At 38.5% G+C, this 17,708-nt stretch overlaps 1 protein-coding gene across 20 annotated transcripts in view; it reads right to left on the reverse strand.

Annotated features, from left to right (window-relative positions):
• Positions 1-2,036: 2,036 nt before the first annotated feature.
• LOC106874338 (dynactin subunit 1) overlaps positions 2,037-17,708 on the reverse strand; it is a 113,173-nt gene continuing 97,501 nt past the window's right edge. For all 20 annotated transcript variants that reach the window (XM_089362396.1, XM_089362394.1, XM_089362395.1 and 17 more), the window contains 10 exons: positions 17,535-17,663; positions 16,230-16,372; positions 14,494-14,642; positions 12,868-12,932; positions 10,675-10,746; positions 9,699-9,854; positions 7,439-7,496; positions 5,966-6,057; positions 3,905-4,000; positions 2,037-2,272 (listed from right to left, as the gene is read on the reverse strand). In XM_089362396.1, coding sequence (XP_089218522.1) covers positions 2,126-2,272; positions 3,905-4,000; positions 5,966-6,057; positions 7,439-7,496; positions 9,699-9,854; positions 10,675-10,746; positions 12,868-12,932; positions 14,494-14,642; positions 16,230-16,372; positions 17,535-17,663 — 1,107 coding nt within the window. In that variant the 3' untranslated portion in view covers positions 2,037-2,125. The remainder of the gene's footprint in view (positions 2,273-3,904; positions 4,001-5,965; positions 6,058-7,438; positions 7,497-9,698; positions 9,855-10,674; positions 10,747-12,867; positions 12,933-14,493; positions 14,643-16,229; positions 16,373-17,534; positions 17,664-17,708) is intronic.

Raw genomic sequence — 17,708 nt, forward strand, 5'->3', positions numbered from 1 at the left:
ACTCGGAACATAAGGATGGATGAAATGCAGCAAAGCATTCTACCCAGCATGGTAACAATTCTGCCAAGACCATGTTTATTTGAAAGCAATCAAGATATTTCAGAAGTTGACTTCATCATCATTTAATATCTATGTTCTATGCTGATATGGGGTACATGGTTTGACAGTATCTGCTGGACCCAAGGACTGACTGCACAGTGCTCCAGTGTCAGATTTGGCATGGTTTCTAAGGTTGGATGCCCTTCCTAATGCCAACCACATTGCAGTTTGTACTGGGAGCTTTTTACATGCCACCAGCACTTATGAGGCCATCATGCAGTTTGTAAGACTACAAATCCCGAGGGGGCCCACAGCAAATGGTAATTATGTCAATGCATATATATTAAATGATTAAAGAAGGAAGAACCATAAGAAAATAACAATGAAATAGAAATACTGAATAAATCCTAATTACAATAACATATTTTAATATAATATATTTCACATTATGTTTCTCTCTCTATATGTATTTATATGTATGTATGCTTGTGTGTGTGTGTGTGTGTGTGTGTGTGTGTGTGTGTGTGTGTGTATATATATATATATATATATATATATTTATGTATAAAGGTTACAAAGGGTATTGGAGTCAACCAAACCCTAAAGATACAGGTAATAGCGAGTAAGTGCTGTATACCGACTAGTTTTGCCCCTGATGTGGTTGCAACATGAATGGGGAATATAACGTGGGTCGTGTATTAGCGTATGTATATATAAAAAAAGAATAAGATAAAGAGACCAATGGTATAAGTAGAATTATATTTTACATAAAATATGATTCTACTTATGCCATTGGTCTCTTTATCTTATTCTTTTTTTATATATATATTTATGTATGTATATATTTAATCATCGTTTAACGTCTGCCTTCCATGCTGGCATGGGTTGGACAGTTTGACAGGAACCGGCCAAGTAGAAAACTACCCCAGGCTACTGTGTCTGTTTTTGGCATGATATTTATGGCTGGATGCCCTCCCTAACGTGTGTGTGTGTGTGTGTGTTTAAGTATTTGTATGTATGTTATATATCATCATCATCATCATCATCGTTTAACGTCCGCCTTCCATGCTAGCATGGGTTGGACGACTTGACTGAGGACTGGTGAAACCGGATGGCAACACCAGGCTCCAATCTAAATTTGGCAGAGTTTCTACAGCTGGATGCCCTTCCTAACGCCGATGCTTTCTAACCTAGGCTCTAGATCAATGTTCTAGAGGTGGGATAAATGAAAGCTAAAGTAAACCTTGGCAGGATTTTAACTAAGAATGAGAAGAAACATAACTAAATACTGCAAGACAGGTGTCGCCATCTACCACCTTTTCATAATGCTGCAGCATCAGTCGGTACTGGTGGTAGTGGTGCTGGCAGTGAGCTGTACCAAAACTGAACATCAGACTATTTCACCAAGTGAAGCCAACAGCTCGAAGACAAGCCTACAAAGGGGCTTCTACATGCTAGGAAAAAAGCAACCAAATTTCCCTCAATCACACCCAATCATCTTGTGGGGGGGGGGGGGGAAGAACATTAAATAATGTGCAAAAAAAAAAAAACAGTAACAGATGGGATGGTCATGGGTAGAACATCTTTGATCATAGGTTTGCTTGATCGAGTCTAACCTTAAGGTTAAACAAGAGAACATTTAAGAGTTTTGTCTTGCTTTTTAATTTCATATATGTTATCGTTTAAAATTATCTTTATCTGTGGTCATTGGCCATTTATTTCTAAGATGTAGAATAACTGTAGCAATTATGAGAAGCTGCAATACTAACATCACCAAAAAAAAAACAAAAAAAACAAACAATAAGACCAAACACATTTAACAGAGATTGCTACCACTTTAGTAGCCACAGCCATTAGTGGGGAGGGAACAGAAAAATAGGGTAGAGTAACGGGTGGACGATCACCAGGGAAGATCAGAATGAATGAACCCTTTTACAAAAAGAAACAAAAAATTAAGAACAAAATAATAATAATAAAAGGACTAAATATAACAAAAAGACATTTAAATATATATATATATTGCAATAAATGTAGGAATTTACAAGCTTATATCTGTATATGGATTAAGTTTTGTCACAGGCTGGCTTCATGGATTAACTGTAATAAGTTTGTTGTGGATCGTGTGGAGTTGAGATGGTTGGATATTGACGGGTATGACTTCAGGTCGGGTGCCAGGAGTGGGGATTGATATTCGCCCAAGTACCAGGCTGTCCAGGCTTTTCTCTTTTAGTACCTAGAGAAGAAGAGAGAAAAAAGAAAGAAAAATTGCTGATAACGTGTTTTAGCAGAGTTATAAATTAATAATGGTTTCAAATTTTGGCACAAGGCCAGCAATTTCGGGGGAGGCAGGTAAAGTTGATTACATCAACCCTAATACTCGACCATGTGGAGGTGCAATGGCCCAGTGGTTAGGGCAGCAGACACGCGGTCATAGGATCACGGTTTCGATTCTCAGATCGGGCGTTGTGAGTGTTTATTGAGCGAAAACACCTAAAGCTCCGCGAGGCTCCGGCAGGGGATGGTGGCGAACCCTGCTGTACTCTTTCACCACAACTTTCTCTCACTCTTACTTCCTGTTTCTGTTGTGCCTGTAATTCAAAGGGTCAGCCTTGTCACACTGTGTCACGCTGAATATTCCCGAGAACTAAGTTAAGGGTACACGTGTCTGTGGAGTGCTCAGCGACTTGCACGTTAATTTCACGAGCAGGCTGTTCCGTTGATCGGATCAACTGGAACCCTCGACGTCGTAAGCGACGGAGTGCCAGCAGCAACAACAATACTCGACTGGTACTTATTTTATGGACCCTGAAATGGATGAAAGGCTAGGTTGACCTTGGTAGAATTTGAACTCAGAAAGTAAAGACAGACGAAATGCCACCAAGCATTTTGTCTGAAATGCTAATGGTTCTGCCAGGTTGCTGTCTTAGAATTATGAATTAATAATAACAATAATAAACATAGGGGTTAATAACAATTTTACACAAGAAACTTTCAGGTTATATTCGAAACACTAGTTTAAACCTTTAGCATTTAAACTGGCCATATCCAGTCAAAACAAGCCTCCTGTTTTATGTTCAAACTGGCCTGATCTAGCCTCTTACACCTACCCTGCAATGTCATTCTAAAAATAGAAAATAACATCATCAAAATCTCAAAGCTATGAAACAATACATGATTAATTCAAAATCATATGAATAAATAAGCTTTACCTTTGGCAGAGTAATTTGAACATTAAAGGTTTAATACAAAAGTAACTGTAAAAGTCATTTTATTAAATACAACTGAATTTTTGATTGCTCTCAAAGTTAATAGAAACACACATAGGTAATATATTTCAACTGAAATATGGTAGTAGAATAAAAAAAAAAGTTAACAAAACTACATAGGCGTAGGAGTGGCTGTGTGGTAAGTAGCTTGCTTACCAACCACATGGTTCCGGGTTCAGTCCCACTGCGTAGCACCTTGGGTAAGTGTCTTCTACTATAGCCTCAGGCCGACCAAAGCCTTGAGAGTGGATTTGGTTGACGGAAACTGAAAGAAGCCCGTCGTATATATGTGTGTGTGTGTGTGTGTGTGTGTGTGTGTGTGTGTGTGTGTGTGTGTGTGTGTGTGTGTGTATGTGTGTGTGTGTGTATGTTTGTGTGTCTGTGTTTGTCCCCCCAACATCACTTGACAACCGATGCTGGTGTGTTTACGTCCCCGTAACTTAGTGGTTTGGCAAAAGAGACCGATAGAGTAAGTACTAGGCTTACAAAGAATAAGTCCTGGGGTCGATTTGCTTGACTAAAGGCAGTGCTCCAGCATGGCCACAGTCAAATGACTGAAACAAGTAAAAGAGTAAAGAGTAAAGAGTAAAACTACATACCCGAGCATATTCAGGTGTTGGGAAAGATGAAAAATCTGTTCTCACTTGACCACCAGTCCTGTTTGCTGCCAGAAAATTGGTCACCTGGACTTGGAGCTGTTTAAAAGGAAAGAAAAAAAAATTAAATAATATCAGATACACAATTTTGAAAAAAAAAAATAAAGCAGATGATGTCATTTTAAGTGCTATGAGCGGAACTGGAACACACAAGACATTGTTCTTTCCAGTCTATACAAGAATGGAAAAACTAGCATAAAGCCAATTAATTAGCTCTATAATATCTACAGACATGACTGGGTTAACAGACAGGGCAAATGGATAATAAAGGCACTAGACAGTTGATCCATGTTACTAGCATTTGCACTGTGCTCTGGACACTTTACTGTACTTGCCTCAGCCTACCTAGATGAACGTAGGTATCAATTCCCACTTCAAAGTTGAGTGGTTAGTGTTATATATGATATCCAGCTGTAATAATAGAAAGAAATTTAACAAAAAAGGAAAATAAGCGACACTTGCTCTAAAAATTCTTAGAAAGGTCCAGGTTTACAAAAACTACCTAAGATATGACACCATGAAAGATAGATATTAAGAAAGAAAAAAAATACTTAAAAATTACATAAAAAATGCTTTGACAGTGACTCCACATGTTATTTAGGGATTAAATGAAAGATCTGTTGATGCACACACAGCTAATGTTTTCCATGTATTCATGAAGTCAACACCCAACAATGATTCATGTGTTATTTAAATGAGAAATTAAAATCTTCCTGGAGAGAACACTGGACTATTGTAGATAAATTTTCCGTTTGAAGAATTAAAATCCCAGTACTGCCAATGGGCTATAATGCTGCCATTATTTCTGGAGTATCTCCTTTGCCATTATGGAAGTTGATAACAATACTATGCCAGTCACTAGACAGTTTCTGTCTACCAAGTCAACTCACAAGGCTTTGGTCAGCCTGAGGCTTTAGTAGAAGACATTTCCAAGGTGCCACGCAGTGGGACTGAACCTGGAACCATGTGGTTGGTAAGCAAGCTACTTACCACACAGCCACTCTTGTGCCTATATATCATTTACTTTGTTTCAGTCATTAGACTGCAGCCATGCCCTGCCTTGAAGAATTTCTAGTCAAATATATTGACACCCAGTACTTATTCTATTGGTCATTTTTGCTGAACCGTTAAGTTATGGGGATGTAAAGACACCAGCACTGGTTGTCAAGTGGTGGGGTTGGCAAACACAGACACAAAGATACACACACACACACACACACACACACACAGATATATATATATATACAATGAGCATTTTTCAGTTTCAGTCAATCAAATCCACTGACAAGGCTTTGGTCGGCCCAAGGCTATAGTAGAAAACACTTGCCCAAGGTACCATGCAGTGGGACTGAACCTAGAACCATGTGGTTGGGAAGCAAGCTTCTTATCACACAGCCATGCCTGCACCTATATATATATATATATATATATATATATATATTGTTGCGGGCATGACTGTGTGGTAAGAAGTTTATATACACATACACACACATACAAAGTAAACTTAATAATTTTAGAATAAATATTTTGATCACTCCAGTGACTCCATAGACTAAAGAATAAAAAAGTAAACTTCTGGTAAGCTGTTTCTGGCCTGGTCTCTCCGCTATCCATGCTGCTGAAGTTCTTGAAAAGGTTTGAACATTATGCAATCTATTTCCACCTCAAAACCAATGAACCATACATTTCAATAAATCTCAACAAGGTCAAGGATTGATATAAGATTACAACTTCACAATAGGTTTGTACTGTATCACTGGACAAAGTGTATTAGTCTGCCAGTTGCAGTAAACCAATTATGAGTTTATTGCCTACATGTTAAGACCAACAGTTCTATTTTTCCAAATTTGGAAAAAAAGAACAAGAAAATTTGCCAGTATGGATGGAAAAAAAAAATTCAAATAAATAAAATCCAAGAAGAAAGGGAGGATGAAGAAGGACCTAAAGCAGTGATTGGGAGGTTTCAAGCTGCTCTGGAAAGGTAAAAAAAAAAAATCAACTTACTTCTTGAGTTCCCTTTTCAAGCTGGACAAGTTTCGAAGATTGTCGTATTAATTGCATATTAGGACTAGCTGTCTGAGTCACTGGCTTGGTACCTGTTCAAAATGAAAATAACATTGAGTACATGTGCAACACGGTATACAAAGGGAGATTAAATAATAAATAAATGTCATGTTTTTTTTAAAAATCCATTTAAATATACAAAATTTACTGAATAAGTCAAATCAGATAAAAAAAAAAAAAGTCAAAACAGGTTTTAGTCCTTTGACCAGTTCTACTATATTCAAACTTCATTAACCCTTTCATTACTGTATTTATTTTGAGATGCTCTGTGTTTCTTTCTATTACTTTAAATATAACAAAGAATTTAGTAAAATAACTTAGTTATCATTCAGCTAGTGTTAGGAACATAAATTGTGACTAAGGTTTGGTGGAAGATTTTAGTCCAAAACTTATGAAAACAAGACATTAGTACTCAGAGCCAGAGCAGGTTTCAGCTGGGTTGGTAACAAAAGGGTTAAGGATAGTAAGGTAACATTCAAGTTAGAGAACTGGACCCAGATATAAGCCAATAATAACCAAAATAGATGCTACTGTTCAACATGCTAACCCACCTCACATTCCATCATATCTATCTGATGTATCATTACTGGTTTCAAATTCTAGCACAAGCCAGTAACTTCAAGGAAGGGAGCAAATCAATTACATTGACCCCAGCACCCAACTAGTATTTATTTTATCAATCCTGAAAGGATGAAAGGTAAAGTTGACCTTGGAGGAATTTGAACTCAGAATGCAAAGATGGACTCAGAAACCATGGTCTACTGGTCTTGCCAAGCTGGAGGGGAGTGATTCAATCCCTTAATCAAAATATATCGGACACATATTGTGTGTCATTAACCAACTGGAAAAGACATTTTTCCTGAGGTTAAAATGTAGTGACGTAACTCTTTATTGAACAGCCATGTTATAGTGGCAAAAAAAAAAAACGTTACCATCTAATATTGTTACCATGTTTAGAGATTTTAGAAGTAGCTATTTTGCTCATTATATATATATTTCGAAACGCCAGTATTATAATGGTGGCAGCTGATGAAGGAAATGTTCTCTATGTGGCCTGTGTGTTTTCTGTACCTTGTTTATAATATTGTCCATATTTTTTGCAACGTCCTGTACCCAGATATGCATTTATATATACATGTGGATGAAGGTATGTATATACATGTGGATGAAGGTATGTATATACATGTGGATGAAGGTATGTACATACATGTACGTATATACGCATATACTCATATATTATTTATATATATATATAAGGTTATGATAAGAAATTAGAGAGTATGAGGTCAAACAATAATAGCAATTTTGATGGGGTGGTTTTAACTATGGGCAATCCTGACTATACAAGAGCAAGACAGTTTCCATGGCATGTGTAGTGGTTCAAAATAGTCAGATGTTTAGCAAAAGACTTACCAGGCTTTCTGCTACTGATGTCAATGACCACAGGGCAAGCACTCAGTTGATTAGCTTCCTGGAAACAAAAAAATGAATAACAAATAAATAAAGAAATAAAAGTAAAAGCCAAATTCCAAATATTCTAGTTTCCCTTCAGATACAAATATGTAAATTATTTTTTTTTGTTTTTTTTTTTTAAATGTTCACCTTCCCATGCTTGCATGAGCTGGATGGAATTCATTGAGGTGGATTTCTATGGATGAATGCTCTTCCTGTCACCAACCCTAATCTGTTTCCAAGTAAGGTAATATTTTCCCATGCCCAGACACAAATATCTGTGTTCAGTTATGCTTCCTGTCCCTTTATTTATAAATTCATTGACTTTGCCTTCGTTAATAAATGATGATTAAACACAAATTTTGTTCTTTTCCCCAAGGCCAGACATGTTTTTACAGAAGATTGAAAATGAATGACACCATTTGTATGTCAGTGACAACACACAGACACACAAAGGCTTCTTTCAGTTTCCATCTACCAAAATCCACTCTGTCAGCTTGGGGCAATAGAAGTCACTAGCCCAAGGGTCACTTTTTACCATACAGCCATGCCTTAAATATCTTTATACATCCTTAGGTAGATGAACCCTAAATTTAGAGGAGCAGGGCAACTGACAATTGAGCTGTTCATTCACTTGCAGGGAATGGCTTCAATTGTGATTGAAACCACATCAAAGCTGTCTTGATAGGGCTTCACTTTTAATGTGCAGTTTGTTCCATGGTGAAATTAAGGCACCATAAAATAAACAAATCCAAGAGTAAAGTTAGAGACGCAGCTGATAACTATTTAGCAGTAAATGGGTTTGACAAATGGAACAGAATCATAGATCAGTGTAATGCTCTTTGCATGCACGTATGCACATGCTGTTATGCAACTAGTGCATAAACGAAAAAAATTAAAAGACATTCATTTTAAACCGACACAATTCACAGGGCCCATGAGTCATTTACACATTGCAGTTTATAGAATGCACTTACATAATTTTATATATTGATACAGGTTTATACACAAAATATATCTAAAAACACTAAAAATTAAAAAAAAACTCAGTGGACATATTTTATCACTGGAGAAACAATATAAGCTCATCATAACATTTTTACACAGACTCTACTAAAGGGAATGCTGAATCATAGTCTTTTATTCTTTTACTTGTTTTAGTCATTTGACTGCGGCCATGCTGGAGCACCGCCTTTAGTCGAACAAATTGACCCCCCCAGGACATATTCTTTGAAAGCCTAGTACTTATTCTATCGGTTCTCTTTTGCCGAACTGCTAAGTTACAGGGACGTGAACACACCAACATTGGTTGTCAAGCAACAGTGGGGGAACAAACAGACACACACACACACACACACACATATATATATATATGATGGGCTTCTTTCAGTTTCTGTCTACCAGATCCACTCACAAGGCTTTGGTCGGCCCGAGGCTATAACAGAAGACACTTGTCCAAGGTACCACGCAGTTAGACTGAACCCAGAACCATGTGATTCAGAAACTTCTTACCTCACAGCCAACTAATAAATAAAAACTTCAAATCCAACTACATTTGAGAAGGCTTTGTTACCTTACAAATACACACCTGTTTAACAAGAAACTTTATACAGTTCTATATTTAAGAGATGAGGAATTATGTACATTATTTACATTTGGCTGATATTTGTCCTCATCTTGTTTGTTAACACAAAGTTTCAGCTGATATACCCTCCATCCTTCATCAGGTGTCTTGGGGAAATTTTGAACCTGGGTTCTCATACCTAAGTCATTTTTCGATACTATTATTATTATTATTATTATTATTCAGGTCACTGCATGGAATCAAACTCAGAATCTCGGGGTTAGTAACCCGCACTCTTAACCGCAATGCCAAATGTCTATAATTGCCCACAGGTATATGGCATAGTGGTTAAGAGCGCAGACTACTAACCCCAAGATTCCGAGTTCGATTCCAGGCAGTGATAATAATAATTATAACATCGAGAAATATCTTAGGAATGAGAACCCAGGTTCGAAATTTCCCCAAGACACCTGATGAAGGGTGGAGGGCATATCAGCCGAAATGTTGTGTTAACAACAAACAAGATGAAACAAATAGCTGTCAAATGTAAATAATGTAAATAATGAAGAAACTGTTTAATATATGAAGTAAAAAATATCAAAAAACGTACAAGATCTCTAGCAAAACAAGATATAAGGAAAACAGTTTTGGACAGACCTTCAACAGCTGAGTAACTCTCTTTGTAAGATCGTTCAGTTCTGTCTTGCCAGGAATATTGTCAGGAAGTTCCCCAATCTTGACGAGACCTGTCTTATTGGCAAGACCTGTAGGTTTTTTAGGCACATAAAGGGATGGTAGTTGACTCATTTGATCCTGGTACAGAAACCAAAGCAGATTTAGTAACAACATTTAAAAGAAGTCACTTCCGTAGAAACATAATTTTTCTTTTATTATTTGATAAATTTGGATTTGGACAAAATGGTCAATTTTTCAAAAATGTCTATTGGATATTTTTGTACCAAATTCAAACATTTTACTTAATCATCATTCTAAAGAACTAAACCAGTTTTCTAGTAAATGGTATCATCTTTATTATGAAAAGGAAGGGAGTGACTTTTTTTTCTTGTGTTAGTCAAATAGGAGTGAGTGAAATGCCTCACTTAAGAAAGAGAGGCAACTGCAGAAAGAGAAAGTGACAGATATAAAAACAGAGGAGGAGGAGGAGGAGGAGGAGGAGGAGGAGGAAGAGGAGGAGGAGGAAGAAGAGGAGGAGGAGGAAGAAGAGGAGGAGGAGGAAGAAGAGGAGGGGGAGGAAGAAGAGGAGGAGGAGGAAGAAGAGGAGGGGGAGGAAGAAGAGGAGGGGGAGGTGGGGGAGGAGGAGGAGGAGGAGGAAAGGGAGCAATGAGGCTGAGGGGAGCAATGAGGTAGAGTGGGAGAAAAGAGGTGGAAGGGGAACAAAAAGGGGGAAGGGGAACAAAAAGGGGGAAGGGGAACAAAGAGGGGGAAGGGGAACAAAGAGGGGGAAGGGAAACAGAGGGAGAAGGGGAGCAAAGGGGAAACAAAGGAAAAGTAAAGGCCAATAAAAGGACAAGCAAAAGTGATGGAATGAAAGCAAAGGTGAAGGAGGAGAAAGAGAGAAACAGAGAGAGATGGAGAACAATAGTTATTTCAATGATGATGAAGAACAACTTACTCTTAGTCTCTGACCCTTTAAACGGATGTTTTCTTGAATTACATGATTTAATGCTTCTTTCATTGAAGAAATCTGCAAAAAACAAGCAAAAAAAAAAAAAAAACTTACAAGAGGTTGAAAGCAAAGAAGAAATACCCTTGAATCAGAATCCTATAAACACAACCTGGACTGAGGAGTTTATTTCAGTTTAATGATTGAGGAGTTTAATTCACAAGCACACAGTACCGAGTTCATTTCCATTATGAAAACCTTTGGTCAAATGTTTTTAGTTCTTCAAGTAGATCAAAGCTTTTGTTGCCCAATGTCTTATCTATTTTTCCATGTTTGCATGAGTCAGATGAGAATATGTTGGGAGAGAGATTTTCTATGTGTGGATGCCCTTCCTGACACCAACACTCACCTGCTTCCAAGTAAGGTCATAATACCCTGGTCCATCATCATTTAACATCCGTTGTCCATGCTGGCAAGCTGCACCAAACTGCAGTCTGATTTGGCATGGTTTCTATGGCTGGATGCCCTTCCTAATGCCAACCACTCCGATAGTGTAACGGGTGCTTTTACGTGCCATTGGCACAGTATCTGTCACAACTACAATTTTACTTGGCTTGATGGATCTTCTCAAGCATGACATAATACCAAAGGTCTGTCATTCATCATTGCCTCCATGGAGCTTTTCACAACCATCATGCCACTTTGCCTCCAATGAAGCTCAATGTGCAAAAGGTGTTTTTTATGTGCCACTGGCACCGGGTTGTCAGTTACGTGACACCAGCATCAGCCACGACTACGATTTCACTTGGCTTGACAGGTCTTCTCAAGTACAGCATATCGCTACTGAACAACAAAAAAGGCCAGACATAAGCTACAAGGAAAGCTAGAAACAAACAACAACATTTGTACAAGTCTTTTTGCTTATGAAGATTGTGCAACATAAAGACATGTCAAGAAACCTGGATGTGCTTTTGTGGTGGACTGCAAGCAAATGACACTGTCTATATTAGTGGCTCTCAACTGGGGTCCATATGGCCCATGAGGATTCATATATAATTTTGTTGTTGATCTCAAACTGTAGATGGAACATGTGGAAAAAGAATCAGGAAGACATGGGGACAAGGTGGTGAAGCAAGACCTTCGAATGTTGGACCTCATGGAGGCAATGACAAGTGACCGAGACTTTTGGCGATATGCTGTGCTTGAGAAAACTCATCAAGCCAAGGCCAAGTGAAATTGCAGTTGTGGCCAATGCCAGTATCACATAACTGGCACCCGCGTCGGTGGCACATAAAAGCACCGGTACTGGTGGCATGTAAAAGGTACTCATTACACTCTTAGAGTGGTTGGTATTAGGAAAGGCATCCAGCTGTAGAAACCACGCCAAATTAGAGTGGATCTTGGTGCAGCTCTGCAGTTTACCAGTTCCAGTTAAACCGTCTAACCCATGCCAGCATAGAAAGCAGATACTAAATGATGAGGAGGATGATTTATGTTCAATAAATTGCTTACACTTCTAGAATACACATATACTCTTTTACTTGTTTCAGTCATTTGACTGCGGCCATGCTGGAGCACCGCCTTTAGTCGAGCAAATCGACCCCTGGACTTATTCTTTGTAAGCCTAGTACTTATTCTATCGGTCTCTTTTGCCGAACCACTAAGTTATGAGGACGTAAACACACCATCATCGGTTGACAAGCAATGTTGGGGGGACAAATACAGACACACAAACATATACACGCACATACATATATATATAATATATATATATATATATATATATATATACGACAGGCTTCTTTCAGTTTCCGTCTACCAAATCCACTCACAAGGCTTTGGTCGGCCCGAGGCTATAGTAGAAGACACTTGCCCAAGGTGCCATGCAGTGGAACTGAACCCGGAACCACAATTCCTAATAATATTTTTAAAAAATATATATAATAGAATTTTTATTTATATGCACTGAATGGTTATGGGGTTCCAGTAGAGTAAACAGGGAATCAAAGGAGTCCATAGATGAAAAATGGTTGAGAACCACTGGTCTATACAGAACAGTGAGGCATTTTTGTTTACAATCAGAGAACACATTAAGAAAGGAAAGGAAATGCAATGCAACAAAATTAAACAAAACAAACTCACTCACACTCACACATACACACAAAATAGGAGATTAAGAAAAATTTTGAAACAGTCTCTTACCTGTTGTTTCAGCATTGGTGATTCTTGAACATTGGTAGATGATGTGCAGAGTACTGTAGGACTTGCTGTTAATGCACCAGAGATTAATGAAGGAGAAGAAAATATTACATTTGGTAATTCAATAAAATTGTGTAACATGATTTTTGTCCTTGGGTAGCAACTGTTATTTCCTATTGCTTACCCCTACAAAGTGTGGAAAATGGCTACTATTTCCTTCAAACTTTGTTTTTGTTACATTTATTCAAGCCCCAAAGAATCCCTCACAATACATGGCTATGATGTTCCCCAACTACTCCTACTTATGATCAGAGATGCACATATTGTCAGCCATTAAAGGACATGCTCAAGTGGTTAAGGTCAAGCAATTGACAAGCATATTTGTGGTATTGAGCAGAACATTTGGTATAACAATATTTCTGCTTCAGCACTGAATCTGTCTGAAATGTAATGGAGAATAGGTCAGTTTCAAAAGACTGATGTCCAGGTCAGAAAAGCAAAGTTTGAAGGGAATAACAATCATATCCTTTGGTTTTTAGATAGAAGCAGATAGGAAAAAACACTTACTGACTAAAGACAAAAAAAGAATTTTTAATTTTTTTTACAGTGTAATCAGAGTATTTCTAAAACGTTATGTATAATTGATTAAATGTAATTTAATTTAAAATAATAGTTATAGCTGTTTTTGTTTAAAAATACAGTTTTTGGTTAAAATACAGTTTTTGGTTAAAATACAGTTGTCAAACACGAATGATAGTCACTGCTTTAAGCAACAAAAGTTTCCTTTTTTGTAATGAAGAACGATCTTACAAAGTTCATTCTAGAAGCATTTGGAACATAAACAAACAGGAAATTTTAACTAATGTTTTCCACCGAGAGAATTCTAAAACACTTGGAAAAAGTAACAACATACAATTATAACTAAGTGGCATTCCTAACCCTCTTGGGACACCCAGACCAATTGATCAGCCCTGGTGATACAAGCTGAAAGGACTTTGAGGCCGACCCATCAGCCCGATGGAACAAATGTGGTGAATGGTTGGTTTTGAAGTGTAATAGCTAACCAGAGATTCAAATGACATCAATTAACTTTGAAAATAATGAAGTATTTCTCAGAGTTGGTTGGCACTCCGTCGCTTACGTCGAGGGTTCCTGTTGATCCGATCAACGGAACAGCCTGCTCGTGAAATTAACATGCAAGTGGCTGAGCACTCTACAGACACGTGTACCCTTAACGTAGTTCTCGGGGATATTCAGCGTGACACAGTGTGACAAGGCTGACCCTTTGAATTACAGGCACAACAGAAACAGGAAGTAAGAGTGAGAGAAAGTTGTGGTGGAAGAGTACAGCAGGGTTCGCCACCATCCCCTGCCGGACGCCTCGTGGAGCTCTAGGTGTTTTCGCTCAATAAACACTCACAACGCCCGGTCTGGGAATCGAAACTGCGATCCTATGATCACGAGTCCGCAACTTCATTATTAAGCCAGTGTTTAGAACATAAACTAACATGAAATTTTGATTAAGGTTTCAAATGACACCATTTGTATCACAAAAGCAGGGGCAGTTTCAAGCAGGTTAACACCAAAAGGGTTAATCTAAGGATCATAGTGCAGTACAAAACATCTTACCAGGTGGTGGGCCCGCAGAGTTGTTGCGAGAGAGTCCCTCCATCAGGTGCTTACGGGTGGCAGATTTGAACTTCTTTTCCAGCTCCGACCGATCCTCTTGCAGGTGATCAATGTCCTCTTGCATCATCCTGACATTCTTCTCAAACTGCCTGCAAAGATTGAAAATACATAACACATTCAATAAACACGGTGACTAAACTCCTTTCCTGGAAGAAAGCAGGGTAAAACAAGTGTGCCTTATTAATACTGAATATTTTTTTTTATTCTTTTACTTGTTCCAGTCATTTGACTGCAGCCATGCTGGATCACCGACCCCAGGACTTACTCTTTGTAAGACTAGTACTTATTCTATTGGTCTCTTTTGCCAAATCACAAAAACACGCCACCATCAGTTGGCAAGCGATGGTGGGGGAACAAACACAGATACACACATATAAATACATTCACAGACAGACACACACACACACACACATATATATATATGATAGGTTTCTTTCTGTTTCTGTCTACTAAATCCACTCACAAGGTTTTGGTTGGCCCGAGGCTATAGAAGACACTTGCCCAAGATGCCACACATTGGGACTGAACTCAGAACCATGTAGTTGAGAAGCAAGCTGCTTACTATGCAGCCATGCCTGCACCTACTGATGATGATGATGTGAGAAGTAGAAAGAATAAATAAATTCATCATCACCATTTTAATACCCACTTTTCCATGTCTGTATGAGTCAAGAGTTTTATTGAGGCAGATTTTCTATGGCAAGATGCCCTTCCTGTCACCAATCCTGTGTGCAAGCAAGATATTATTCCCCCACGGGCAGACATGTTCTTACAGAATCATCATCATCATTTAACATCTGTTTTCCATGCTGGGTTGGATGGTTTGACAGGAGCTGGCCCACCAAGGAGCGGTCCAGACTCCAAACTACAGCTCAATGCCCTTCCTAATGCCAATCACTTTACAGAATGTGCTGGGTGCTTTTTAAGCTCTACCGACATGGGTGCTGTCATGAGTGCATCTTACATGACACCAGCACCTGTAAAGGTGCTGGAAATAAAGACACTGCTTGCATGAGAGTGACAACCATTTTACAACTGGAGACACTAACATACACATACTCACACACATATAGGTGGAACCACATAGTTCTAGGTTCAGTCTCATGGCATGGCACCTTGGGCAAGTGTCTTCTGCAATAGCCCTAGCTTGACCAAAGCCTTGTTAGTGGATTTGGTAGATGGAAACTGAAAGAAACCCACAGTATGTGCGTGAGTGTGTGTATTTTTGTGTTTGTCTCCCATCACTGCTTGACAATCGGTGTTGGTTTGTTTACACCCTTGTAACTTAGTGGTTAGGCAAAAGAGATAAAATAAGTATCGGGGTTGTCATTTGCCCTAAACTAGGACTGCCCTGTTATGTTGGCAATCTTTACTACAATTTTGAAATAATTCTTACTAATTTTAGCACAATTTAGGGCAACAATTTTGAAGGAAGTGGGAGGTTGATTACATCAACCCCAGTGCTCCTTTGGTATTTATTTTATTGACACCCCCCACCCCACCAAAAAAAAAATGAAAGACAAAAGTCACCGCAGCAGTATTTGAACTGAGAATGTAAGAACTGGAAGAAATGCTACGAAGCATTTTGTCTGACATGCCAATGATTTTGCCAGCTTGCTACCTTTCAAATTTTAATATAATGTCCATTATATTAGCAGGAAAAAAAAAAAACTTACTTTTGTTGTTCGTCTAACTGAGATCGAACTTCATCCAGCTGTTGTTTCAATTTCTTGCTTTCATCCTCATATTCCTTGGTGGCAGTCTCCAGTTTCTTTTCAGTCACCTTCACCTTCAGCTGTTGCTGGCTCAATGTTTCTTGCTATAAAGGGAAAACAAAAATATGTTGGCCACTTAATGTCACTATATTAATGTAAAACCATATTGCATTTAACTTGTGACTGAATGGGGAGGACAAACAAAACAACAATCAATGAAAAATCAATCATTTGAGAAAAAAAAAATGCTATTAATTTAGCAGAATAATCTTATTTTAAAGAAGACCCCTGTAAATGTATATTGCTTTAGTCAGAGAATCTCTAAACCCTTTGAAAGTAGAGAGAGATTAACAATATATTTTGTGATAAGTTACATTCATAAACTAACAGAAATGAAAAACAATTTTTCATCATTTAATGCCCATTGTTCATATTGGCATGGGCTGGACGGTGTGACCAGGGCTGGCCAGCTGCACCAGACTCCAGTCTGATTTGACAGTTTCTAATGCCGGATTAGAGTGGAGGCGCAATGGCCCAGTGGTTAGGGCAGCGGACTCGCGGCCATAGGATCACGGTTTCGATTCCCAGACCGGGCGTTGTGAGTGTTTATTGAGCGAAAACACCTAAAGCTCCACGAGGCTCCAACAGAGGATGGTGGCGAACCCTGTTGTACTCTTTCACCACAACTTTCTCTCACTCTCACTCTTACTTCCTGTTTCTTTTGTGCCTGTAATTCAAAGGGTCAGCCTTGTCACACTGTGTCACGCTGAATATCCCCGAGAACTATGTTAAGGGTACACGTGTCTGTGGAGTGCTCAGCCACTTGCACGTTAATTTCACGAGCAGGCTGTTCCGTTGATCAGATCAACTGGAACCCTCGACGTAATAAGCAACGGAGTGTCAACAACAACAACAACAATGCCGGATGCCCCACTTAATGCCAACCACTTTACAGAGTGTGCTTGATGCTTTCACATGGCACCACATGGGCACTTTTATGTGACACCGTACAGGCACTGTTACGTGTTGCCACAAAGGTGCTTTTTACATGGTACTGCCACAAGTGCTTTATACCACCAGAAGGATCGGTCTTAAAACTTCTGCTGCATTACATTTCACTAAATAATATGAATACTAAAGGGTTAAGAGTGTTTAATTTTCATCTGATTGACAAAAGAAAAGAGACTTCTCTCTCTTATATGCAGAGGGATATATAAATACCAAAGTTCCCCACTTGACAGACACACACACACACTTCAGCCTTACCTTCAACTTCAACTGCATTTTAAGGTCCTTGATATCCTCTTCCTTTTTATCAAGTTTTATCTTCAATGTTTCAATATCTGCGATTCTGGATTTTACTATGTTGGCACGTTCAGCAATTGGGGCTTGAATCTAAAAAAAAAAAAAAAAAAAAAAAAGAAACCCAAAATAACAACA

This window comes from Octopus bimaculoides, chromosome 14 (assembly GCF_046866305.1).
Source record: "Octopus bimaculoides isolate indiv1 chromosome 14, ASM4686630v1, whole genome shotgun sequence".
Taxonomy (NCBI): Eukaryota; Metazoa; Mollusca; class Cephalopoda; order Octopoda; family Octopodidae; genus Octopus; species Octopus bimaculoides.